The sequence below is a fragment of the Mus caroli genome, unplaced genomic scaffold, assembly GCF_978045245.1.
Source record: "Mus caroli unplaced genomic scaffold, Mus_caroli_1 scaffold_4, whole genome shotgun sequence".
Classification (NCBI taxonomy): Eukaryota; Metazoa; Chordata; class Mammalia; order Rodentia; family Muridae; genus Mus; species Mus caroli.
Window position 1 is genome coordinate 46,606,152 of NW_028227259.1, and position 26,163 is coordinate 46,632,314.

Consider the following 26,163-nt stretch of genomic DNA (forward strand, 5'->3'; position numbering starts at 1 on the left):
AGCAAAAAGACCTTACTATAAACTTTTGATTAAAGATTCAAACTCAAGTACACAGAATAGAAAAAATACCATTGGATGTAATTAGCTTCTATTACATCTTGCAGTCAATACATACTTTACAGTAAAGTCAAAACATAATCAAGAATAGTTGATCTTACCCAAAATAGAAGAGTATGACACAGGCGTAGGACAGGATTCCTTGCACTTTAATTGAGCTTGTTACAACCCTGATGAGCTAGCCAGAAACAAACCACAACACACAAACACAGAGACAAAACAGAACCATAGTTATTAGTTGATATTTAAAAACTGTTTCTCTCTTATTTTAACATTTTAGAGCATACCTGCATCTAGGTCCAAGAGGCTGGTTCTAGACTTCCAAACACATCTGTGGTGGACTGGGTTTGCCCAGGCAAGGCCTGCTGTTGCCCACTCCGGGAAGCCCCACCAGCCTATCTCATTGATGGCACTTCTACTTACATCTCACAGAGGCACACAGCAGCTGCCATTTGTAAAGTAGAAACTCATTCTGTAAGGTCTAAAGGCGCTCATCTAGGTCTTGCTAGAGATAATACCAGTTTGAGCAGTTTTTCTCTTTCCTGGTTTTTCCTGTCCACTGTTCAAATTCTTTAAGAGCCCCCAATAACTTGTAGGGAACACAGAGCAAAGGGAACCTTTGAAAGACTTACACTCTTTAAGAAACTAAGCACACAGTTAGTTACTTGAAAGCCATGAACTCCGGTCTTTTTGGTTACCTATGGCTAGCACTCCATGTCTTATGTAGCAGACATATAGACAGAGTAGTGTTATCCCTGGACGCCTGTTGAATGAGTCTGGTGGGAGCAGCTGAGAGAACAATGTACACATGACAGCTACTTGAGTGGCTACACGGAAATGAAGCATAGGTAACTGGCTGCCTCATCCAGTAGTGTCAAAATTCGACTGTGGTTCCTTGAATATAATTGAATGCTACAAATAAGAAGAACAACAGAAGTGAGATATGGGAATGGACTATCATATGCTTAATCCAATCTCACTGTGAGAAAAGCACCAGAAAGCCCTCAGCTGTACCACAGCCTCTAGCGCAGAAAGTTACTCTTGCACAATAGCCACTACCATCTAACTCACCCTTCTATTAAAGCCACTGCTATCTAACTAACCCTTCTATTAAAAGTTAGTTGAGCAGTCTGGATTTACCTTCATCATTTTTCTAATACCAGGAAAAACAAGTAGAAAAACTTGACATTCTATTTTTTTCAGTTTAACTTTTACTAAATAACCTTTAAAATCTAAGTTTCTTCAAAATTTTAGGTAGCCTTTTCCTAAAGAAAAGAAATCTGTATTACTATATAATAACTGACTAAAACCATAACAATGTTTAGGGTATACTATCTGTTAAGCTGCTGAAATCTTACATTAAGCCTATTGCCACTCACATCTAAAAATGTTGGGCAAACCAATCTAAACATACTTGCTGTGACTTCTAGCTTTCTTGTACATATGTTAGCTGACCTGCACACAAGTGTTTTCAGGCCTTCTGATAAAAACAGCTCTACTTGTTCTGGGGCTGAATCCTGTAGTGTAGAGGGGCAGTCAGACCCTCCTTAAGCACACTGCAATGCTTGGTTCTGCTCACCACTCACTGTGCCCTCTGCATTGACTTCCTCAGCACGGGACTCATGGCATCTAGCACATCAGTCTTGAAGTGCCCTCTAAAACAGCATCAGTTATGCGGCCACCTCCATGCTCCAGGCACCACAACACAATGGCCACCTCTGGGATTACCCATTAGAGAAGACAATTGTTTGCCCAATGAACAGGCAAGAGAGCAGCCTCACTGCTAGGAAAGCTACCTGGACAAGCAGTCCCATGATGGCACTTTCCCTCTGCGTAGCTCAAAACTGAAAGGATGCATTTAGAATTTAAGACAAACTTTTCTTTCAGGTTACTTATCAAGTCTTAAAAGAAGCTGAAACAGTTACTGGTGTTTTATGATGGCCATGGCATGACGAGAACAGAGAAGCATGAACTTACTAAGACAGCTAGCGGGAGAGGAATAAATCCCATTCTTCGTGCCACCGAGTCACTGTAGTCTGTGTACGCCTGCATGCAAAGGAGAGAAGGGCTCCCTCGGTTACTCAGCATCTAGAAAGCACTACTCACTGTCAGCAACGCTCTCAACAGGTGCCTTATGATCAGAAAAGAACCCAGAACCTGCCACGTAACTGAACAGAAGGATGCAGATGTTGCCATGAGTTTCAAGTAAAAAGCTCTACAATGCTGCAGAAACACATTCTATTTAAGCATTTAGTGTCTAGAAGTAGGCAGGGTCAAGTCTTTAGTTTTATCTGTAGCACATTTATCCACTGGTGAGTTAATTTCAGACAACACCTTTAATGGAATGCTTACATTTTTCTGTCGGCTGCTAACGAGGTCAAAAGCAAGGCTGGCTCTATATTCACTGTAGACCTGAAGGCAAATAAGAAAAAAGGATGATGTAGACCACAGCAAATACATGCAGTGGAAAGGCTTAGACTTTGTAGAGAAAAATGCTTCCTAATTACACTAATGCTAATTAGCAACCAGACACCCACAGCTTGAGGAAAACAGTCTAAGCTCCCCTGAGCTGCTACATTCATGGGCTTATAAAAGGTTTACTTTAAAGACAAGTAACAGCCAATGATTCTCAATCCCGGAGTTTAGAATTTAAGGAAAAGGGGCTGTTTTAAGCAGTGCTGTATACGGGAAAATGAATTCTGAAATTTTGACTGCACAACTAAGTATTATGACTGTGTATTTAACCACATCAATAAAACCTTACCCCAGAAGGATGCTGACAGTGAAGATCAGAAACTAGGGCTGGGCCGCATTAGAACCCTTGTAGCAGCCCCTAGGGAGCTTTGACAACTGCATCTTTACTAAAAATGCAATGAACTACCCGAACCAAGCCTTTAATTTTAGTTTCAGGTACTGAGAAAAAGACCCTATGAAGAGAAGGATCCTGCAGGGAGGAAGCCAAGAGAGAAAAGGGTGAGCTCGCTCGCCCGCTCTCCACTCGGGCTGTCCTGAAGGGACAGATGAGATGCTTCAAGCATTCAGCAAAGCAGAAACACAACTCTCCAACTGACACCACACTCAAGTTTAAATCTATGCGCGAAACAATAAGTAACTATCTAGAAAGCTGATGGGCCAGTTCTCCATTCCGGAACTGAGGGTGAGGTTGTACAGGCCACCCCACCTTCACTGTATCTGCATGTGATTTACTGCCTCAGACCCAGTTCTAAAGATACTACAGAAAATGGTTACACCGTAAAGCAAATCCCTCACAGCTTCTTCAAGTAAAATGTACAGCTCATCTCCTGGAATTTAGGCATCTGCATATATAATCCCAGCACGTTGTGGGCAGAGGCAAGCAGATCTGGCCAGCCTGGTTTACAGAGTGAGTTACAGGACACCCAGGGTTTATACAGAGAATCCCTGTCTCTAAATACCAAAAATAAAAAAAAGCCAACTTTTAAACTTTGAAAGTTTGCCAACTTACAAACTTGTCAAGGTTTTGATGGTTCTATTTTAAACAGACTCAGTATGATTTTAATAACTCATTTTCATAAAATAATAAACCAAGGGCTACCCTTTATGATATAAGAAACCAATGAACCATTGAACAAGAATTACTAGAAATACCTACATCTGCAGTGATGTCATTGAATTTGGTGATAAAGGCATGCTTTACAATGTCCACAGCAATTTCGGATGCAATCACCATACAGACGTCAGGAAACAACACCCAGAGATGATCTATAAGCATGGAAGAAACACAGTTAGAATGCTTTACTAAGCAGAACCTGCATCTCAAGCTCCCAGCAGCCTGGGACCTCCAAAAGGGCACACTCCAGCACTGTCGACTCAGAGTGGAGAAGTGGCACTCTATCAATCGTAACCTTCCCTGCTGGAGTCACACTTCACCAGTTAAGGATAATATTTATTCAGGACTGTCCTAGTACCACTTCAATTGTTGGATCTATTCTGGTAAGATCTACCATCTGACCTTACAGGTTTTGTAAAAAGGAAACTTCTGGAAATGTGTTCCCACACTCAGTATCACTTTGTAAGTGATACCAACTCTTCAGATGTTCCTGAAAACAAGCCACAAACCACCAAGTTAACAAGAGGCCTCAGACACCGAGAGCACCCTCCATGTTGGCAGTAACATAAGAAGCATAAAACACTGCCTGTTCCATTAAGAACAAAACTGTACATCAAGAAATCTAGCTTGCCAATGACCAGAGGGAGCTACCTGAGCAGCGCTCGCCTCCCACCTCACTCTGCGCTGTGATCGCCTTCTACCTCAGCAGCTTACAGTCCTGCACACTCCTTAGCTCTTCTCACATGTGGACGGGGCACAGCAGCATGGAACAGTTAACTGAACAGATGAACACTCGTGGAATCTGACAAGGTTCTGTCAGCCCAGATTCACTCCATTTCTAAATCCACCCCCATTTGAAAATGGTCAGTGTGATGAAGAGCAGGGCTCTAGCCTAATGGTAACCAGAGTCACTGCACCAGCCACAGCTCCAACAGAAGCCCTGAGCTGCTTGCTTGGTGGAGTATGCTTATTCACCACAAACACCTGCAGAGGCGCTGTGGGTCTTATGGGAAATGCCAGCATCCTGGCCTGCAGGGGATGATACATCCGTTCTCCTGGAAGAGCCATTTCCAATCACAAACCGGTCCGTGGTACATTTGGTCATTTCAGCCCTGACTTCACTCCATGTGAAAGGATGATCCGCTGTTTGGTTTTTGTTTTTGTTTTGTTTTTTTGTTTGTTTGTTGGAGACAGGGTTTTTCTGAATAACAGCCCTGGTTCTCTTAGAAATCCTTCTACAGACAAGGCTGGCCTTGAACTCAGAGATCCACCTGCCTTTGCCTTCTAAGAACTGAGATTAAAGACTTGTGCTACCAATGCTCAGCCCTGATTTGTCTCAAGAGTAAAACAGGATACCATATTTAATTCCAGAGAGAGTTACCTGGATTCCAAGAAAACTGCTCCATGTTTCTTAAGCACACTATTAACAAAAGCACGTAATTTGTGAATCGTTCCTTAATATCTAAAAAAAAAAAAAAAAAAAAGAGCAAGATTGACCATTAAATGATAAAGTATATTAAGTAGGGAAATTCTATTAAAACATCTGTAAAAAATTAGTGATTTTTGGAACCCAGGGGGTTCCATTTTAGGCACTAAAATTCACAGTGCTCAGGTCTCTTCTGTAAATGCTGCATCATCTGTACATCACCTGTCACCTTCTGTCATTCGCTGAATCAGTTCTAGATCTCTCATAATCCTTGACACAACTTAAAAGCCTTGAGTAGAGTTATTTCACGGCAGAATGTACGGAGCAGAGATGAGACAATGTCTGCCCGTGTTCAATACACATGTGGTTCCTGCTTAGAATATTCCCTGCAGCCAGAACCATGTAGGCAGGGAGCGCAGTCACTTACAGAAGAGCAGGTCTCTTCTGTAAATGCTGCATCATCTGTACATCACCTGTCACCTTCTGTCATTCGCTGAATCAGTTCTAGATCTCTCATAATCCTTGACACAACTTAAAAGCCTTGAGTAGAGTTATTTCACGGCAGAATGTACGGAGCAGAGATGAGACAATGTCTGCCCGTGTTCAATACACATGTGGTTCCTGCTTAGAATATTCCCTGCAGCCAGAACCATGTAGGCAGGGAGCGCAGTCACACAGGGCTAACTGCTGACTCATGTGTGTGTGTGTGTGTGTATGCACACATACACATGTGTGTAAGCCATTACTTAATTTTCCAACATATTTCTAGTATGGAAACTTAAAAAATTAAAGTTGTTCAAATTTGGTCATTAAATGCCTCCAACAGTCTTTGGGAATATATGACAACTGTTTTCATTTTATAGAAGACGAGAAATAAAATCAGAGAATAAAATATAAGACTTTGGGTAAAATAATACTTCTGCACTTCCAGGAAATATCTAACCTGGTAAGGAAGGAGCATGTAATTTCCAAGAGAATACTGGCATTGTAATAGCTTTCCTTGGTGGTATGTAGAGAATATGTGCGTGCGTGTGTGTGTGTGTGTGTGTGTGTGTGTGTGTGTGTGTGTATGTGTATGCAGGATTAGGTTTCACAGTGGTGTTTGTTCTAAGTTATTAACTAGTTGATTAATTGGAATGAATTCGTGAAAATAGAAAACTAAAGTCACGTCAAAGACAGTTTATGTATTTTATTTTTTTTAGTTGTTATTTTCTTTAGGAGTCCAAGATATCATGTAGTCATGAACTAAATTATGTGTGACAGTGAGTGTGCACTGTGTGTGTGTCTGTGTAAGGCTGGGAGCTGTCACTCACACAGCACAGCTTGCATTCCACCTGATTGTGGCACACCTGTCAGCACCCTGCAGCTCAATTTCACCTCACCGTCCTCTGTGGTACCAACTTTGCTTCTCCACTTCCTGTTCTTGTTGCTCTAGAACATGAGTGGACTTTCTTTTCATTGTAAATCCCCTCTAGGTAAGCTACCTTTACTGTCTGTACCTGCCTTAAACTGTTGAATTCTTCCAGTCAGAAGACTTCCCCTTCTTTCCCCTTTCTGGCACCTTCCTTCCCCTTTAGAGCTGCCAAGCTTCTCACTTGTAGCAGGACTCAACTGTACTTTCAGTGGGCACAAGTGCTGCGCTATCTGTGAAACCCGAGCACGAATCCTTACACAATACCATGTGCAAGGTACATAAAAACTGATTTTGAGGTACAGAGCACAGAAACACTTCCTGGAAAAGCATATGCAGGGTTTTCAAGTGCATATTCTGACTAGCTCCCCAACACGTGTGTATTATTCTTTCACATGATTCCAAGGGGATGTAACTTAAACTGTGTCCTAGCATCACTCCTAGCAAAGTCAGACTGAAGGGAGGAAAGATTCTCTGTATTTAGTTAGAGACGGACCTTAATTCACGGAATTGCTTTTCTGATCTTTAGCTGGAATTTCATAGTTATTCACAAATCTGTCTCGGTATATGCACTCTATCCTTTCTAATTTTCATGAGCAAAGTTAACAGAGACATGTATTCATAACAACCCTACTGAGAATGGCTGCATACGGCAAATCTGGGTCTTAACGCAATCATTATTAGAAGGAAAAGGAGCCCATCACTAAAGTCAGCCAAGTGGGCGTTTGTGTATGATGGAGCCACAAGGAAAGCTGTCCCAAGGCTTTGAGAGGGGCTGGAATGTTCATACCCTCACAGCACGGAGAAGCAGCTAGCCTCCATCTTCCTTCCTAGCACTGTCAGCCTACAAGAGCATTCTGGGGGGTAATGCAGTGACGTCCCATTGCTTTGCCTTTGAATCTCCTTAATGATGCGTGTGAACTTATTGGTCATTCATACATTTTCATGCTCAAATCCAATTCTGCGACTCTGAGTCATATCACTTTCATAACTGGCAAATTTTTCAATATGTATTCAGGAATGGTAATGTTCTTTCTTAGATATAGATACCTTCAACTATTTTCTCATAACCTATATGTGGTCTGCACGTTCATTAAAAAATTATTTTCAGGCTGGAGAGATGGTTCAGCAGTTGAGAGCACTGATTGCTCTTCCTAAGGTCCTGAGTTCAAATCCCAGCAAGCACATGGTGGCTCACAACCATCTGTAATGAGATCTGATGCCCTCTTCTGGTGTGTCTGAAGACAGCCACAGTGTACTTACACATAATAAATATATAAATCTTTTTTTAAAAAAGTATTTTCTCTTCATGTTGTATTTTACATGTATGACTGTTTTGCCTGTAAGCATATCTGTGTTCCGAGTCCCTTCAGTACCCAGGGAGACCAGGAGGGACGTTAGATCCCCTGGGACTAGAGCTGCAGACACAGGTCCTCTGAAGGAGCCCAGTGCTCTTAATGTCTGATGGTGGTAGTCGTGGTTTTATTTTGTTTTTGTTTGTTTGGTTTTCGAGACAGCATATCTCTGTGCAGTCTGAGCCCCCTTTCCAGTAACTTTTCATTTTATTTTTAATCAGCATGGATTTTTTACAATTTTGGAAATTGATTTATATATTGTTCTTAAGATTAGCAATTTTGTGTAGTCTCTAAAGATGCTCCCCTAAGCAAACCTTGTGAATATTTTCTTCTATATTTTATTTTTAAAAGTTTAAGATGTAGTACGTACACTTATGGCAATAGATTACTTTGAATTAACATTCTGGGAGGAGGACAGGGATCAAAGGTCTTTCATTTAACCTTTCTTCCAGATGTAACTATTAGGCTGGAGTCCCTGCTCAGTCTGCACGAGATGGGAAACCCAGTCTGCCCTCCTTCCTCCAACCCCACCTGAACAGAGAAAAATCCCCCATCTGCTTGGAAAAAGCTCCTTTCTGACAATCCTCTCAAGAGTGCCGCCCAGGGGCTCAGCTTTTGACCATGTATGGGCACCATCCCAGCTCCTAGCTGGCATGTCATCACTCCCGCCTAAACTCTACAAACCCTTCTTGCTTTAGCCAGAATGTGTGACTTCATTGACCTCTACCTCTGAGAAAGGTGAACACACCTGAGAGCTGCCTCCTAATAAACCTGACTTTATCTACCTTCAATCTGCTCTAATCTGCCCTATATCTTTGTGACTGAGGGAGAGAAAATGCCTACCAGTAACCACTATTAGGTAAAAAATACCTCACTAACTACTCATCTGTTTTAGAAAATATGATTTTTTAAACCTTTAAAAAAATTGTTTCAAAATACAATTACTTTAAATTAAAATGTTATTACTCAACATTTGCTTATGGTAATGAGTCACTTTTAATGAATGTTAACTAGAGCTACAATCAAAATTGAACAACTTACCACTATTTGACATCTGAAAGAGATTATTCTTTTCAAACTTCTTGAATACACTTCCTTTAATTTCAACAAACTGAAATAGCAACAGAAATACCATCTTTGTCACTTTAAATACACACACACACACACACACACACACACACACACACACACACACACACATACACAACTTTAACACCTTAACAGCTGTAAAAATCAACTCTCTCCACAAAGCGCTTCTTAGAGCAACAGGTAAGTAAGAATCCCTTCCATGCACAGCATTACTGTGAGTCCCCTTCCCAAACTCCCAATGCCAAGTGTGGCCTCATACTTACATTATTAGACATCATGATAGTAAGCAGTGACTTGTTGTGAGAGTTAAAAGCAACATTGAGAGTTGTTGCTTGAACCATGATAAGAATTGCATGTAGAACTAAGAACAAGTCAAAGAAAACACTTGTTTTATAATCATTAACACAATTATCAAACAATTTTGAAAGTAAAAAAATGGGGGAAATGACCATATTTTCTAACTCAAATCTGCCTAACACATACTCTTATTGTCACAATTTCCTTATTACCTAGTTGATATAAACTTGAAATGCTATATGTACTCTACATGAAAGAAGCAGAAGCAGAGGAACATCTGATAATTAGAACTGTACCTCTGGTAGTTGGCACAGTTAGGCCCTCACCAGGCCGTGGTGGCGCACACCTTTGATCCCAGCACAGGGAGGCAGAGGCAGAGGCAGATGGATTTCTGAGTTTGAGGCCAGCTTGGTCTACAAAGTGAGCTACAAGGCAGCCTGGGTTACACAGAGAAACCCTCTCTCGAAAACCAACCAACCAACCAACCAACCAACCAAAAAAAAAAAAAAAAAAAAAAAAAAAAATCAAAACCACCACCACCACCACCAAAAAACAGAAGTAGGCCCTCAAAAGAGGTGTTAATTAAAAAACAGAAGAAACTATGGCAGATGATGAAGAAGACTAAGAGATATACATCTGTATTATAATAATTCAAAGTTCTAAAAGTGAACACGGAAATCTGGAGTTGGTTTCCTTGGTTACCCGAGGGATGGACTATCAAGGGCCCCTCCATACGCACACACCATTCGTGCAGGGACAGGCAAACAAAGCAGTGCGGGTTGCTGGAGTGCCCTCTAAGCCTAGAAGGATACAGACATAGAGAACAGCCATGAAGAAGTGAGGAATGACTCCGATGTGTGCTCTTTTCCTTTCTTTCGGCTCTGTGGCTGTCCAGTAGAGAGCATCTAAGATATCTTGTCCAAACGAGGAGAACAGACGATCAGCTACCTGCAGAGAGAAACAGTGGGAACGAGCTTCTTTCTCAGCTGCTCCTGTTAGTAGTTTACTAGCAGTCAGACTTGAGGCTAGCAGTCCTGGAAGGGAAGCTGAGGAAGAGCAAAGGGCTGGCTGCTTACACTCTGTATGTGCTCCCTGGTGCGTGCTGAGGACGCAATACGTTTATGGAACCACAGTGGGATTGTTGAATTAGCCATTTGTAAAAACAAAGCAAACAAACAAAACAGAAAAAATTGTGAAATTTGATGCAAAAAGTTCAAAGCCATTTTAACTCAGTATACTAAGCACAAATAATTAAGTTATGTGGAATCCTCACAATTCTTGCAAAAACAACAAAACCCACTGCATCCATGGGTTCCCAGTAAGTTTGCAATTTGACAGCAAATGTCCTCAGAATTGTGCAAGCAGTGGGAATCTGTCCTTTAATTTAGTGCTCCTAGCCTTCCTAACACTGTGACCCTCCCTGTAAGACAGTGCCTCATCTTGTGGTTACTCCCCACCATAAAATTATTTCATTGCTACCTTTTAACTGTAGTTTTGCTGCTGTTATGAATCAATGTAAATATGCAGGACATTTGATGTGTGACCCCTGTGAAAGTCTGCTGAACCCCAGAGGGCTCTCGACCCACAAGTTGAGAATCACTGCTTTAACTGGAGGGCATACCTGGTTTGGAGGAACTTTCCCTTCAAGTATGACCCAGCACTAGCGGCTCAGGTGGCACCTCGATAAACTCAGCCCCCAATTCTCTCTAGATCTGACTCTGCACTGTACCAAGATCCTCTGGTGAATGAAGCACACTCATTAATGGCTTCCCAGCCAACGCCCTTCTCTCATCCCTCTGTAGGACTTGAGTGTGGGCCATGCTGCAGGCAGCCGGGTAAGACTAAGATGTGGGGAGCAAGAGGCCTTACCTCTAGCATGTTGTAGATGATATAGAGCTTGATGACAGACTGGCCTCTTATCAGGTGGTACATCATAGAGTAGTCAACGTAGTGCATCATGAAATAGCAGATTACCAAGATGACGCCCTTCAAAATGTCACACACCTGTGCTGGCTGGAGCAGACGTCTGTCCCTGAAACATACAAGTAATGGAGACAGGCGTTTTACTCTATGTGCTCTCAAAATAAACAAGTCACCGTTACTGGACACCCAATAGCATATCAAGGTCACAATGAATGTCAGGCTGAAGTTTAACAAGGGTGGTCACTAAAATGACTACGTAACTGGATCTTTTCTGCTTGCATACAGAATATAAAGATGTTAGACTAGGGTTGGAGAGATGGCTCAGAGGTTAAGAGCACTGACTGCTCTTCCAGAGGCCCCCAGTTCAATTCCCAGCAACCACATGGTGGCTCACAACCAACTGTAATGGGATCTGATGCCCTCCTCTAGTGTGTCTGATGACATCTACAGTGTAATCATATAAATAAATAAACCTTAAAAAATCAAATATTAAAAAGATGTTAGACTAAAGGTGAATCAGAACTGAAGAGAGTGTGCAGGCAGCAGCTGTGTGTGTGTGTGTGTGTGTGTGAGGGGGGCAGACCTTACTATACTCATGGCCGCTGGGTCAGCCTGCTCACCCAGTAGGTGCTCTATGCACACCACTCTGCACCTTGTCCACCCTATTTCCCAACAGCCCTGCTGGCCACATAGAGAGTCAGTCAGGCCACTGCTGGGATCACAGGCACACCTAGCTCCAGATCTTTCATAGTGGTTCAAAAGGACCCTCGGATCATTATGGCTATGTAGTTTTCTCCATGAATACATACCATAAGTTTTCCAGTACATTATTGACAAATTTCTACTGCTTTCCAACTATAAGCTAGCACTATGTACATGGCTCATAAGTAAAAGTGTATCTTTACTGTAAAATCCTACAATTCTAGGTGCACAGTTGCATTCACTCTTGACATTTTGGTAAAAACAGCCAATATGGGCCTCTGAAGGGTTTGTGTCAACTTACACTCCTGCTAGCAGCATATTGAGAAGGCTGTGGTCACAAGCATCAAAATAACACATGACTAACTCCTGAATCTTTACTTGAATCGTTGCACTGGTGAGAAAGAGAACCCAGTATAGTATGATGTCAATTCACCTCAGTTGGCTCTGGGTGTAAATGCCACTGAGGGCCTTGCTAATGCTAGCCAAGCACTGTGCCACTGAACCATACATCCATTTAAAATAATTAAAAAAATGAGCCAAGTCTTATTCATGCTCTGAGAAGGCCCCGAGGTTGCAATCTCCCTGCTCAGCCTCCCAAACAGCGTGGAGCTCAGGCTTGTGCTATCAGGTCTCACTTTGAAAGATTCTTTCATGCATTCAAGATTTATTTAAGCCGGGTGTGGTGGCACACACCTTTAATCCCAGGACTTGGGAGGCAGAGGCAGGCGGATTTCTGAGTTCGAGGCCAGCCTGGTCTACAAAGTGAGTTCCAGGACAGCCAGGGCTATACAGAGAAACCCTGTCTCGAAAAACCAGAAAAAAAAAAAAAAAAAAGATTTATTTAAATTTCCAATGAGTCTTCTCCTCATATCTTCTTCTCCTCCTCCCCCTCTCTTTTTCCTTTCTTTCTTTTTTTTTTTTTTTTTTTGAGGTGGGTTAGTGGTTTGTGGGACAACTCCTTTTCTGCAGAAGTTTGTTCTTTGTAACATTACTTAAATTTTTCAGAATTAAAAAATTAGTTGATTCTTCCTTCTGAGAGTATAGCATAAAAACTGAAGCCTAAGTCAAGGATGAAAGCAATAAGATGGAGAAAACAAACAGAAAAGAAGACATTTGGGATTCCCTTTTATCGGACATGACATTTTCATGACAAGAATGACTACGTTGGAGTCTACAGCAGGCTTCATCCTCAATAACGCACTGACAAGGTGCAGACCCCTGCTCAGTCTTCTGTTTTGGCAGGTCTTTACTTACACACTCACTGTTAGCAGTAGGAGCTTCCATTAGGAGCTACGGCCTCTTTATCTTTACCAACAGTGACTACTTCAAGCTGTGGTGTGGGCTGAACTCATTTGCGCCTGTGTCCCTGGTCGCAGAGCCACACACACACCTACCTCTTAGGAGTTTCTTGGCTATCTATTCTGTTCAGCTCCTTCTCAGCCTGTCCACAAGAGCATAATGTGTACGTCTTTTAAACTGTTCCTGTAACTAGGCTGTGGGACCAGCTCTGAGAGTAGCTGTCACAGGACTGCATTCTTGCTTTCTACAAGTTATCAGTAAGTTTGATACATCTATTTGAACTCAATATGGGATACTGCAAGTCTGAAAAGAGACACATTCAGGAAGGGTGATAGTAGGTGGGAAGTCGGGCTGGTGGGATGGCTCAGCAGGTAAGAGCACTAACTGCTTTTCCAAAGGTCCTGAGTTCAAATCCCAGCAACCACATGGTGGCTCACAACCACCCATAATGAGATCTGATGTCCTCTTCTGGTGTGTCTGAAGACAGCTACAGTGTACTTACATATAATAATATATAAATCTTTGGGCTGGAGCAAGTAGGGACTGAGCCAAGCAGAGTTGACCAGAGTGAGCAGAGGTCCTAAAATTCAATTCCCAACAACCACATGAAGGCTCACAACCATCTATACAGCTATAGTGTACTCATATACATAAAATAAATACATAAATCTTAAAAAATAAAAAAAGAGCAGGTGGGAAGCCATGTAGTGAGCCTATGGAGACAGGCCTGGCTTTGCTAGTCGGATCCCAAGCCTCCAAAAGATGTGCGATGCTGATTGCTTTTTCTTTGCAGCTCAAGCTAGAGCTCTGAGCTGAAGTGCACCTAGCACCACCTCCATCATTACTTTCTCCCTGACTTTCCATGGAAAGCTGGGTACATTTTTTCTTTCCTTCCCTCACACCCAGCTGAGATCACACTTCCCTGCCAAGGGCTAACTGATGATCGAGGAGACTTCATGCCCTATACTCTATATGAGGCTGGGACTGGGAACAGTGGTTCTTCTGTCAAGAGCAAACATTTATAATTCAGATATCAAGAGGAGACACGCTAGAAGGTCCTGCATCCCTGGGCTATAGACAGGCATTGCCCCACTGATAGCCAGGGAGCACAATGAGAGGCATCAATGCAGGCATGACTCTTTACAAACACTGACTGTCAAAACCTCCAAACTCATATATAATCTATCATATGGAAAATTAATTGTGTTAAGAAACAAACATACCTCTCACTTTATTAATTTTTAAAATACACAGTGGAAAACAGAACAAATGTACTTGCTCTGGTTCTTCAGCTGTCTATCACTGCCGCCTTAACATCTTATTGTCTGCTACAGCAGTTATAGGTTTTCAGAGTGGAGGACTACTATTCCAACACAACATAAAACTTGTTTTACAATGTCTATAAACAATGATTTTCTTTCCACAAGTGCCCATTAATAAAAAAGGAAAGCAGCAAAACCAAAACAACACGCCCTTCCCTTCCCAAGTGGCACTGTACACAGTGCTTGTATGGATCACAGCTTCTCCAAGATCTAACCACAAGTGAGTTTACCTAATTAAGACGACGTGAACCAACCACAGCACTTGCTCCTACTCTGCAGGGTATTTTTAGATGATTATCAGTAATCACTACAAACTCCATAAGAAGCTTATCTACAGTGCTGCCAACCAACCCAGAATGGCACCTAGATAATCTTTCAGGCTCAAGTTCTAGGTATGATGTTTGTTAAAGAGCCAATTATAGGCAGTTCCTTTAGTGAATGCTGGAGATCTCAAGAGAATGCTGGACAAAGTAACAAACCAAACCAACCAACCAACCAACCAAATAAACAACAACAACAGAAAACCCACATTAGTCTAACCTAGTTTAGGCTAATGGTTTTATTACCTGCCACTCAAGACAAGATTAAATAAGACAGTCAATAGAACTTCCAATAAAAGTAAGACATTTAACACAACTTAAAAGATATTCAAGTTAAAAATATCTATACGGAAGTACTCTTTACATTTCTAAATTTTACCTTTTAACTCCTACAAATACTTCTACTATACTTCCATATAATTACAAATGATGATTTCATGTCATATGTTTTACTATTACACATCTCTGTTTAAAGTGCTTACAGAGTCATGCAAGTAGAACTATGCAGCAGAGAAAGGTGCTCGCTGTGAGGCGTCTCCACGGTTGATACTCTACTGATAAAGAGAAGCGGGACGGGCAAGATCAAGAAGGAAGAGGCGGCAACAACGGTGAGCAGAGCCCTCCTGCCAGTTCATTTCAAGCCACGGACGGAGGCCAGGAGTGAGCATGCCTCATTTCACTGGAAGTATGTATAACCGAGGACTGGAGGGGACACATACTATTGACAGTTTGAAAATGTGTATTTCATGTGGTTCATATTTTTAAGAGAAGTCCCTTTATGGTCTTAAGTGAACTGGAATAAAGTGAACTTAGGACCAAGATGCTTTCCTGAACTGAGAAACTCATCATTTAAGTCTGACACTGAGTAAAAAATAATCACTAAACACTTTACACTCGATGGCTAACACCTTTTTTTGTACATTAAATTAATTAATTAGAATGAAGTGGCTGATTTATAAAGCGCCATTTGTGTTTGGAATAACAAAGTAAACAGTGGTTCTAGGAACAAGTGATCTGGGCTTAGCCCTAAGGTGAGGACTGAGGTGTCATTAGAGAATATCTCATGGTGATTTTCATGGTGACAGTGTGGTCAAACACTGGAATAAACATGGATGAGGCTTGAGAGCAGGTGAGGATGCTACTGCAGGCTGGGTGGCACATCTTCCTTGGTGTGTCCCATCCTCAAATGTTACGTGGCTATGCTGGTGCCTTTGCTTAGGTACTGAGGTCAATCTGGCCAAGAGTATAAAAGGAAAAATCAGGGTTTACTCACCACAAGGAGTCCCTGTGCCACCACACTCCATCCTATAAAGGAAGTGAAAGTGCTCCTCCCTTCGGTCTGATTTACAAGAGAGAAAGAAAGAAAGAAGGTTGGAATGTTGCTACGCTACTTTGAGCGTCATGGTGGGGAACATGGGATGACAAAACCTGATGATGCTATGAAGGCTTTCTCCATAACCATGTACTTTCTCTCTCCCCACTGGTGTGGCACACGTCAGCCTTGGTCAGAGGAAAGAATGGACATCCTTGTTTCCCTGACAAAGACACTAAGAGCTCTCCTACACTCATGTTCTTGTGGTGGCATTAATTACTCAGGCCAGAATCAAATACTTAACTTAGTGTGGGAAAAGAAAAGCCTATTTATACAGCACAAATAAAGCTAATTTGAGAACAACTAAATTTAAGGCACATAAAGGAAAAGTCAACAGGCTACGAAACTTAAGAATTTGAAATTCATAGTTCTTTTGGGAGATAAGAACTCTCCTACAGGGTCAAAGGAAAAGATAGTCCTAACCTAAAACAAGAAAAAAAGTCAATGAAGTCTTCAATGAGAGCTATGTCTAAAACCAAGACAAGGAATCAGGAAACTTGCTTGCCTGAATTTTATTTACTCTAATAGCAAAAGAAAAATATCCCAGCATTCCTAAAACCAGTCAGCTCACTTAGCACCATATAATGTTCAAAAGTACTTTCTTTACTTCTAGCTATCAGCTCTGGTTTCTAGATTTTACCATTTTCCTCTGTAATCTCATTCAATGTATGACTTAAGTGTGACAGAATTCTAAAGCACAAAATAATGGAAATTCTAGGAAGAGACAGTATTCACACTGATAACACAAACACTACTACATGCTCAGTATCTTTAATAGATCCCACAGATGAACTTAGAAAGATACCTGTAGCTATCAAGCACAGATAACTCATAACGAATCACAATCTAATTCTGTTTCTATCTTCAATTAAAATATCATCCTAATTTTCTCTAAAATTTAGAAGCTATCTTACCTTATCTAGGAAAAGAACGAACCAGCTTTCCAGGACCCTAGATGCCTTCCTTCTTGCCTTCCTTCCTCATTAAACACTGGGCAGCAGGGGTTAGGACTGCTAATTCATCAGAAATAGGTTCAACCAAGTCTTTCTGAGATCACTGAGAAGTGGTATCAGCTTTCTATAGGAGCACTGCAGCAGCCTTTGTAGCAGTGCACCCCACCATTGCAGAGTAGCACCTGCCAACAGCTCCAAAGGAACACAGTCTAAGCTGCTTGAAAATTGGCAAAATGGGGGATGGAGAGATGGCTCAGTGGTTAAGAGTACTGACTGCTCTTTCAGAGGTCCTGAGTTCAATTCTCAGCAACCACATGGTGGCTCACAACCATCTGTAATGGGATCCGATGCGCTCTTTTGGTCTGTCTAAAGACAGTGACAGTGTACTCATACACATGAAATAAATAAGTCTAAAAAAAAAAAAAAGAAAAGAAAAATAAAGAAAATTGGTAAAATGGTCTATTAACTGAGCAGTCAGGATGAGGACTAAGCTACTCAACAGGCTACAAAATCTCCCTGCTTATCATCCTTCATGAAAGGTGACATCTCTGTTCACCCAATTGTTACAAGTGGCAACACAACCTAAACCTCACACCAGAGCCGAAAACACATCAACATAGCAGAAGATCTAGCAATAGCTTCAAAGCAGAAAGTTTGGATTGCTTTAAAAAGCCTCCCAGAGATGGTGCAGCAAAGAGAGTGTCCGGCAGAGGAGGAGGAGACACTCACACAAGGATGACAAAGGCAGTGCTGTCCTGCTGCTGCTGACCCTGCTGCGGGGCGACACTGTTTCCATATCAGGATTTAATTAACAGACACACTTTTCTTCTCTTTTTAGAAAAAAAAATGAGACTAGAAAAAAAATATGATTGAAACAGAAGAGATGAGCATGATAACGGCTGAGGAAAGTAGACAATTAGCCTCTTGGCAGGTTTAAGTCAGACTGAAGGAAGAGCGCCTTTGCTTTCTGGAGAGAGGTGGGACATGAAGCAGCTGTAGGCAATACGAATCAAATAACCTTCAGCGGAAGCAGAGAACAGTAGAAGGGACGCTGTAAGACAGCACGATTTGGCTATTTCTAAATAATTCCATACAGATAAAAGGGTTTTTGGGTATTCTACAAATACCTAAATGACCTTGGGCAAAATATTAACAGTATTTTTTGTTCAGTCACTTTTTAAGTATACTATATTTTCAGTTCCATGTTTAAAAAAAGAATCACGGAGACATTGTTTTCATGGTTCAGAGAAAATAAATGTGGCTCCCAGTAACACATTGCTTAACTCTGATACAGAACATTGAGGTACTAAGACATTAAAAGCAGCACTTCATATTTTCTGTAATATTGCTTGCTCTCATACAGAGGATTCAATAAGGTTGAAATTTGGGTGCAAAATTTTAACTGCATCCTCATGTTTCATTATCATATAAATATGAATGACAACATAAAATGTAACTTCAGTTAACCAACATTGCAGATAAATTATTACAAGTTGTTTATAATAGGCTGCCCCCTAGAGTCCTTTTAGCTATAAAACCATGAAAATAGAAAGCACTTTTTAAAATGACACTGAAGTTAATTTAGATTGAAAATGCTTCAAAATAAAATTTTAAAGCAAGCATCTTTTTTGCACTAAAAATATAAACTATTGTAGAAATATTAGCGTTAGGAAGCAACAATCATTTATGTGAAGCAAACTACAGTAGATGGTTTAAGAACTTCTATTTTCTGCAATACTTAATACTCAGAATGGAAAGGGTATGCTATATGCTGCTTACATGTCCTGCTTCTCCAAGTGACAGAGAAACAGAAATGACTCTGAGCATAAAGCAGTATTCAATGTCTGAAGAAGGAGATGTATCGTCAGATAAGATGACTTCCATACTCGAGAGCCTCAAGACCCATTATCATGAATTGTATGTCACCTATATACTAACCACACAGAAAAGGTCTAGTCCAGAAGGAAGAGTTTCTAGGTTATAAACTCTTTTAATGCTTTCCCCCAGGGTGCCAACAACTGATCAGAACATGCCATGGGTAGGATATGAACCTGTTTAACACTGCTAATCCTGGAATAACTAAAAAGTAACCCAGCTCACAAAATATGTGTGAAAATCCCTGCAAGATCTTAGTTACTTTATGTCAGGCTGTTACACTGGATTAATCTAATTTCCCTGTATTCACCTTCTCTATGCAGCCACACAGGAAGATTCCCCACCCCCACCTTCTGAAAAGGTAACTAAAGTGTCTTATCACTGAGCCCTCAGTAGAGCAACCAGCTTTAGTAGGAAAGCACCACCAAGGTCTTTGAAAAGCCTGACAATTGAGAGCAACCCTTTAAAACCCTCCACAAAGTAAAGGAAGTACTTGGCAGATCCTAAAATTGGTGCTTAAATGCCTAAAAAGAATCTCACCCGGTTAACTTATGATTAATTAAACGTGCCAAAATTCATATCATTCCGCAAGATGAGAAAGATTTTAGATACAAATAATAACTTTTATAGCACTGAGGGAGGCTGAATTCTTACAACTGTATATTCTCTGCAATCTTGCTCATCGTAACTTTTATTCCTTTCTACAACCTAATCATTATATTATTGATTATTTCTATTTACATTAGAAGCATTTCTTGTCAAAATGGATTATGGTTCATTTGAAAGGGCTGTGTTTCATTTTCTACACAAAGAAACGTCTTTGTGACTTTAGTCTTTTAAACAGAACTTACAGTTTTGAATATGAACCAGTAATTTTTTAGCAACTTCTTTGATGAAGCTATAGCTCCAAGTGTTATGTTCTACTGAATGGTCACTAAATGGAGTTCCATAAATTATTACCCATTTCAGCATTTTACATTTTCAAGCTGAAATGTTTTAAAAATATTTACAAACGCCACACATTTTAGAACTGTAACTCAAACTACTACGCTAAAGCTAAGCAGTAGCTTTTACAGGGTGACCACATAAAGCAGGGGCCTGCTGACATGACTGTCAAGAAGGCCACTCTCAAATCAAACTTCCTGCTGCCCAAAGGACAAATGCACAGTAAGCACTACATTCCATCTTTCTAGTTTGCTAGAATAGAAATGCAAGAAACTGGTATTTATTACTCGGAGCTGTAGGCAGACATCTGCTGGCACTGTGGGCTGCTGTAGGCAGGCACTCTGCCAGCATAAGGAGTGAGTGTGGGTCATGCACTGCACTGATATGCTTTTTCTATCTCCAGGTTTTGGGGGACAGGTACTGAGCTCTCAATATCTTCTTTTGCAGATATCAAACAAGCTTAGGGGAGGCAGATACTCATTACAATACACTAGCTCTCCAAGTTGGTTTGGGCTGACTGATATTTTCTATCAGAATGATGCCATTACAGAGTGATCAACTGCCACCAACCAGAAGTCTATGACAACAGCTTCATAGGCCACTAACACAAGTGAACTGGAGGAGGAAGCCTGTAGTAGAGCTGGCTCCTTAGGAGATTAGAACCTGAACTTCTCACAGATGAAGCAAGCCAGAACGCCTCCCAGCCCTAGTACAAGCTGGTTAAGAACATGGTCTGTCAGTTTCTACTTCTAGTCCTGTTCCTCTTCTATTCAACCCCATGGCCTCCACAACAGTGTCAGTTTACCAGCTAAAGCAGAGTTTTGGTTTAAAACCTCTCTGGAAAAAAATGCATATATAAAATATATATTATATAATACAAATTGAACAGATAGGCAGTGTATGTGTCAAAAACCAAAGTATGAATGAAATTATATGCACCATCTTTATTCTAACAACTCTACAAGTTATAAAAGTAATAAAACCGTTTACACACTAAAAATAGTCAAAGATCTAAACTTACCTTAAGCCACAGCAAGGCAGAGTGAGGAGCCTGAATAGCGCCAGAAAGACTCTTAAAGGAAGCAGGGTGAACACATACAGAAAGGCATCGAGGCACAGAAATATTCCAAAGAACATGAGCTACATTGGGAGAGAAGAAAAAAGAGAGAGATTCTTTAGGTAGTTGTAGCTATAACTTCAGACATTATGAGAAACTGCTTCCTGACTCCTTACGTTTAAGAAATTGGACATTAGTCCTCTATGACTCTTCCAGAGTTTTCTGTTTACCATCCCTAGAAGTAGCTCCTCAAAAGATGGTTGTTCAGACTCAACTTTTGTGACTTTCTGGTACTACTTAAACCAGACAGGCTAAGTAACATCTTCTTAAGGTAAGACAAGCTTCTTACCTTTAACCCATCCTTCTATTTCCTGTTCATCAGAAGACTGGAATAGACAGTCTTAGTTTGAAAACAGTTTTATTTATTTATTTATTTATTTATTTATTTTGTAGACTGATTAAGTTTAACATAATTTTACACAAATAGGCAACTGCTATACTTGGAAGGCCTTATTCTGATAAGTTTCAGAAGTAATTACTATTTTCTTTAACCTTCCCCCAGTTTCTTACTGATTTATACTTTCCATTTTCACCAATAAATTTAGCAGTATAGTTCCTAAGAAGAGAATGAGATAGATCTTTTCATAGCTTACCAAACTCTGCTACTTAGTGGCAACTTCTTGCATGCCTAACAAACAAACATGGTCTGATGGCTATGTTGTCACCATAATACTCTGCATAGCCTTAGGCATTAACTGTCCCACCTAAATTCACACTTCTATAAGCAAAATAGTTTCTCAGAGAACTCACAAGACAGTTCTAACTTCTAGGACACGGGTCTTTAAAATGGTGATTTGAGTGAAAAATGTCATTGGGATAAACAGGTCCTGACCCAACCCAACATTCCCGCTCCCCTGGAGATGTTGGTTGTGAGCCACAGCCTCCATGGTTGAGCTAGCTCTCTAGCCCACACTGGTCTTCTTGTAAGAGAGAGGATTAGGACACAGACAGGCAGAGGGATGGCCAGGTGAGGACCTCTGGAGAAGGCGGCTGTCCATGAGCCAATGAGAAAGGCTTCAGGACAAAGCTGATTCTTCGATGTCAGGCTTCCCCCTTCTGCATCCCTGCTGCTTAAACTGCCCAATGTGGAAAACTTTGTTATGGGATGGCAGCTGACAGACCTATACATGATGAAATGAAAGCCCATATTTTATTAATTTTTGACAGAAATCTAAGAAATAAATGATAAATACGTCAGACTTCTTAATTGTGACTATGAAGCTTCTTCAACATTCTCGACCCATGAACAACAATGAAAGCGTGGTGTGAACCTAAGTCATGTGGAAGCCCACAGTTTAAGTCTTCCCTCCATGACTGCCACCCTGATGCTGGTGGTGTAAAGGGCTAGTTTTCATCCATGTTTTCAAGTTATGCAAAGGAGCCCTAAAGTCTGAGCAGTAGTCCTTATTTATGACTCTCCTGCCCTTGAGAACCCTTTCCTGCCTACAAATTCCAAGAAGAATCTTGGCTATGTCAGCATGAGAACACGAAATGCTAGGAAGAGGAGGAGTGTGCCTATCTCTTCGTGAGCTCCTGCTGGGATGAACACTGTATTCCTCTAGCCCACAGCCCTGAAGCTGTGGCTGTGGGCATGTAACATGCTCAGTCCAGCAGGTACAAAGGGAGCAGGAGCAGGATGTGGTACCCCTATCAGGAAGTTTGTAACTATCAGAGAGGTAAGCAGTCATGTCTGGGTAGGGCTAACAGCTGCATGGACAGACCTGAGTATGCAGAGACATGGAAGGTGCAATGGCCAAGCCACCCTGGAGAGACTTAGAATAAGCACTTAAATAACTTCTGAGATGAGCATGTGCCACACACAGAAGATAGCCTGGCACAGGGGCTAGAAAACAGCCTCCATGGTTGTGAGGTACTGGAAGACCACAGAGCTGGGCAGTAAGGATGGGAAGGATCAAACTCCTTCTGCCGCTCTGCAGATTTTGTGTTAGTATCCTCAAAGTCTAATGGCCTTCCTTTCACGTTTCAAGCCTGTCACATAAAACCAGCAGAGAGGCAATTTTTCTTACACTCTGCAGGCCCTGTAACTGGACCACTGACCGGAGCTGGCAACAGACCTCACCACAAAGAGAGAGGAGAGCGTGTGGCTGTAATTTAAACCCATTTCAGCTGAGTGAGGGTAAATACTCAGAAGTGTGAAAATACAAAATGTAGAGGAAAAGCAACAGAAAGGCCCGTTAATTTGGAACCGTGGAAGCAGGACTGTCCTTGCCGTTCATTCTCGCATTACATTCTCCTAAACAGCATTCTTCTGAATGTCTTACAAAGTAAAGAGACTAGACACGTATGGAGTGTGCGCCTAGCCCTGTGCAGAACATATGCTGTCCACCATCTCCTTCATGTGCATGTGACTCAGGATGCTGAGGTCTCTTGCCAGTGTCTGCAGGGTTCTAGGCAAGTGCTAGGTATTAAGCACTTAGTGCTCCTAGCAGCTCTTTGAGGAACTGTTCACCTCTGCTGTGGATATGAGAGGTGAATGCTGGCCCACGGATGTGCATGAGCAAGTCTGTCTGGTCAGACAGAGGTCCTGTTCCTGACCTTTAGCATAGTTCAGCAGTCCACCTCCACTATGTCTACTTGCTTCATGAGTTACGGTGGCTTTTCTTTTGGCTAGCTTACCTTGCAATCTGCTTACTGTCTTTAAAAAAAAATGTAAGAATTTAATGAATCAAATATTTAGACTGGCTTTTAGCTTTAAAATATGTTGCAAACTAAAAGCTTTGAGAATGCATCAATAAGAATAATGTATACTTTCAAATCTTAGTGTGGATCTTGAGAACGCAAGCAATTTCTATTTCTTTTTATTTAGACTAAATAACTATAAATTATTTAGCTGTCCATTAGTAACTATAAATTTGAATTTCTTCTCTAGCACACAAGGTGTGACTATAAAATAAGGATACCAGTGACACACAGCTTTTTTTTGAGACACAAAAGTCTCCTGTCTTCTTTCAACACTCACTTCAAATTTCAGAACACATGCACTGCTGTGACACCAAAGCAGCCATGATTCTGAGTGTGCCCCTAAGACAGTCTGTTGGACTAGTGGGTGTTCACAGGATGTACATCAAACTCCCCTCTTCAGGCCCACTGCCGCTGGTCCATGTCACCTCGCCTATCTTCGAGAATAGGGACTCTTACTTTACCTATCTCTTATCTCCACATGGAAGGCCTTTACAACACATATGCCATCTGCATGCACTTGCATACGAGATAAAAACACAGTAGAAAAATAACCCCAAAAAACAGAATGTAAAGGCAATCTATCAAGAAGAAACCACACACAGGAGTTCTGGGTTGTACCTCTTTGCATTCAGCTGCACTCATGTTTTCCCAGGGAAGAAGGACAAAAGGTGACACAGGTCTTGGCTGAGTACCTTCCCTGAGCCAGGTCACTCTTTAGGGTCATTCTTCCTTAATCAAACACTGTAGAGCTTTGTCCAGGCAGATATTTTGACAACTGAATAAAATACATGCTCATGGCCAGACACCGAGGTACACACCTACACACAACACTCAGGAAAGTAAGGAAGGAGGTGTAGAACCAGCCTGGGCTACATGGTGAATTCCAAGCCAGCTTGGGCTATATATTAACAAAAAGGAAAAGGAAAAAAAAAAAAAAACCACCCACTAAATCAAAATACCTCCCTCAGAAAACAAATTGGGGAAACAAAGAGCAAGCACACAACAATCAAAAGGTCCAAACAGTGTTTATTGCACTAAGATGGTCAAAGCTGGGCCTGGAGAGACAGCTCAGCTGTTAACAGGCTATGCTGGGTTCTACTGCCAGCACCCACAAAGATGTTCACAACCATTTATAACTCCAGTTCCAGGGACCTGCTACCCTCTTCTGGTCCACAGGTACCATGTATATACAGTATGATGATTTTTATTTTCCCTTTTAAGACATGCCACCTCCAATCCTTAGCACCAACTCAAACAGTGTTCTTTCTCAATGAGTCCCCGAGGCACTGATCCATGCTGACTCTCAGAGTGAAACTCAGAGCCTCTGAAGGGGAGCAGAAAGCTCAGCATGGAGACAATGCTGGAGCACAGTGGGAAGTTCTTCCTATAACGGTGAGTTACATAGAACAAACAGCAGACACTCTACTCTCAAATAGTCTTTTAACTTTTATTCTCAGAACACAGACTCATCAAATGTGCATAAAAGCGATGACTTCAAATATAATCACCGGCATAAATTAATGAGGCAGCCCCAGCAATTCCTGAGGTGAAAACAGCCCAGAGGTACCTGCTGGTCTGACTCTGGGAGATCTTGTTCTAAGGCCTCTACAGGTGTAGTTCCTTCTTACTGCCACCTTATAGGCAGGCTACTGCACCTACCTCTGCAGTGACAGTGAGGACACATTCTTGAGCAGTAGAGACATGTTAGAGCTGATGAAAACTGCACCAGTTTCATACTCAGATTCACTGCTGAATTCCTAGTCTTCTATACTAAAAGAAGATTCGCTGTAGGCTTTTAACATCTGATATTCTCTTTTGAGGATATAATAGAGCAGTAATACATCTGCAACACTGTAGGGCAATACACATCAAACACTTGTGCAAAGGTCTCAGTTGCTCGTAAGCATTTCCACAGAACCTACTAAAGTGTTCTTAGCCATTTGAAAAATACTTGTCCCAAAACAAAAATACCAGCTTCTATCCATTAGAATTTTAAGTTGAAAAAAAAAAAATCTCCAGAGCCTTTTCCTTAATGTTATTTGAAATTTCAAAATACATAAAATTCCATGGCTTAAAAAAAAGCTAAAATGGTTGTGGAATGTATTTCTTCAACGCTGAGCACCATCTATCTCCTCTGCTGGGACCGGCAAGCATCATCTACTGTGGCGGGCGAGGCACTGCAGTCTGGAATGCTCCTGGGAAATGCGAGTAAAGGGCCTAGAAGAGCCCGTCTCCAGCCCCTTACACCACTGCCTATAAAGGTCTGGTTCTGTTCTTAGGCTAAGAGGTCCCTGGGACAGAGGCTCCACAGGGTGTTAAGAATCTTGAGGACTGGACGAAAATAGTGCAGCGTAGTGAGTGGTTAGCTAAGGTGGAGTCTTAAGCAAGTTGGTATGATGGAGGCCTGG

At 41.4% G+C, this 26,163-nt stretch overlaps 1 protein-coding gene and 1 long non-coding RNA gene across 2 annotated transcripts in view; one reads left to right on the forward strand and one right to left on the reverse strand.

Annotated features, from left to right (window-relative positions):
* LOC147005139 (uncharacterized) overlaps nt 1-15,433 on the forward strand; it is a 62,072-nt gene extending 46,639 nt beyond the window's left edge. The window contains exon 3 of the long non-coding RNA XR_015046930.1: nt 15,266-15,433. This is a non-coding gene — a long non-coding RNA (uncharacterized LOC147005139). The remainder of the gene's footprint in view (nt 1-15,265) is intronic.
* Nucleotides 1-26,163, reverse strand: part of Tapt1 (transmembrane anterior posterior transformation 1) — a 51,499-nt gene that overhangs the window by 7,414 nt on the left and 17,922 nt on the right. Inside the window, exons 3-12 of the mRNA XM_021163301.2 lie at nt 20,957-21,075; nt 11,094-11,256; nt 10,037-10,172; nt 9,191-9,288; nt 8,880-8,949; nt 5,028-5,108; nt 3,689-3,798; nt 2,410-2,469; nt 2,035-2,103; nt 159-235 (exon numbers count right to left, since the gene is read on the reverse strand). Coding sequence (XP_021018960.1) covers nt 159-235; nt 2,035-2,103; nt 2,410-2,469; nt 3,689-3,798; nt 5,028-5,108; nt 8,880-8,949; nt 9,191-9,288; nt 10,037-10,172; nt 11,094-11,256; nt 20,957-21,075 — 983 coding nt within the window. The remainder of the gene's footprint in view (nt 1-158; nt 236-2,034; nt 2,104-2,409; nt 2,470-3,688; nt 3,799-5,027; nt 5,109-8,879; nt 8,950-9,190; nt 9,289-10,036; nt 10,173-11,093; nt 11,257-20,956; nt 21,076-26,163) is intronic.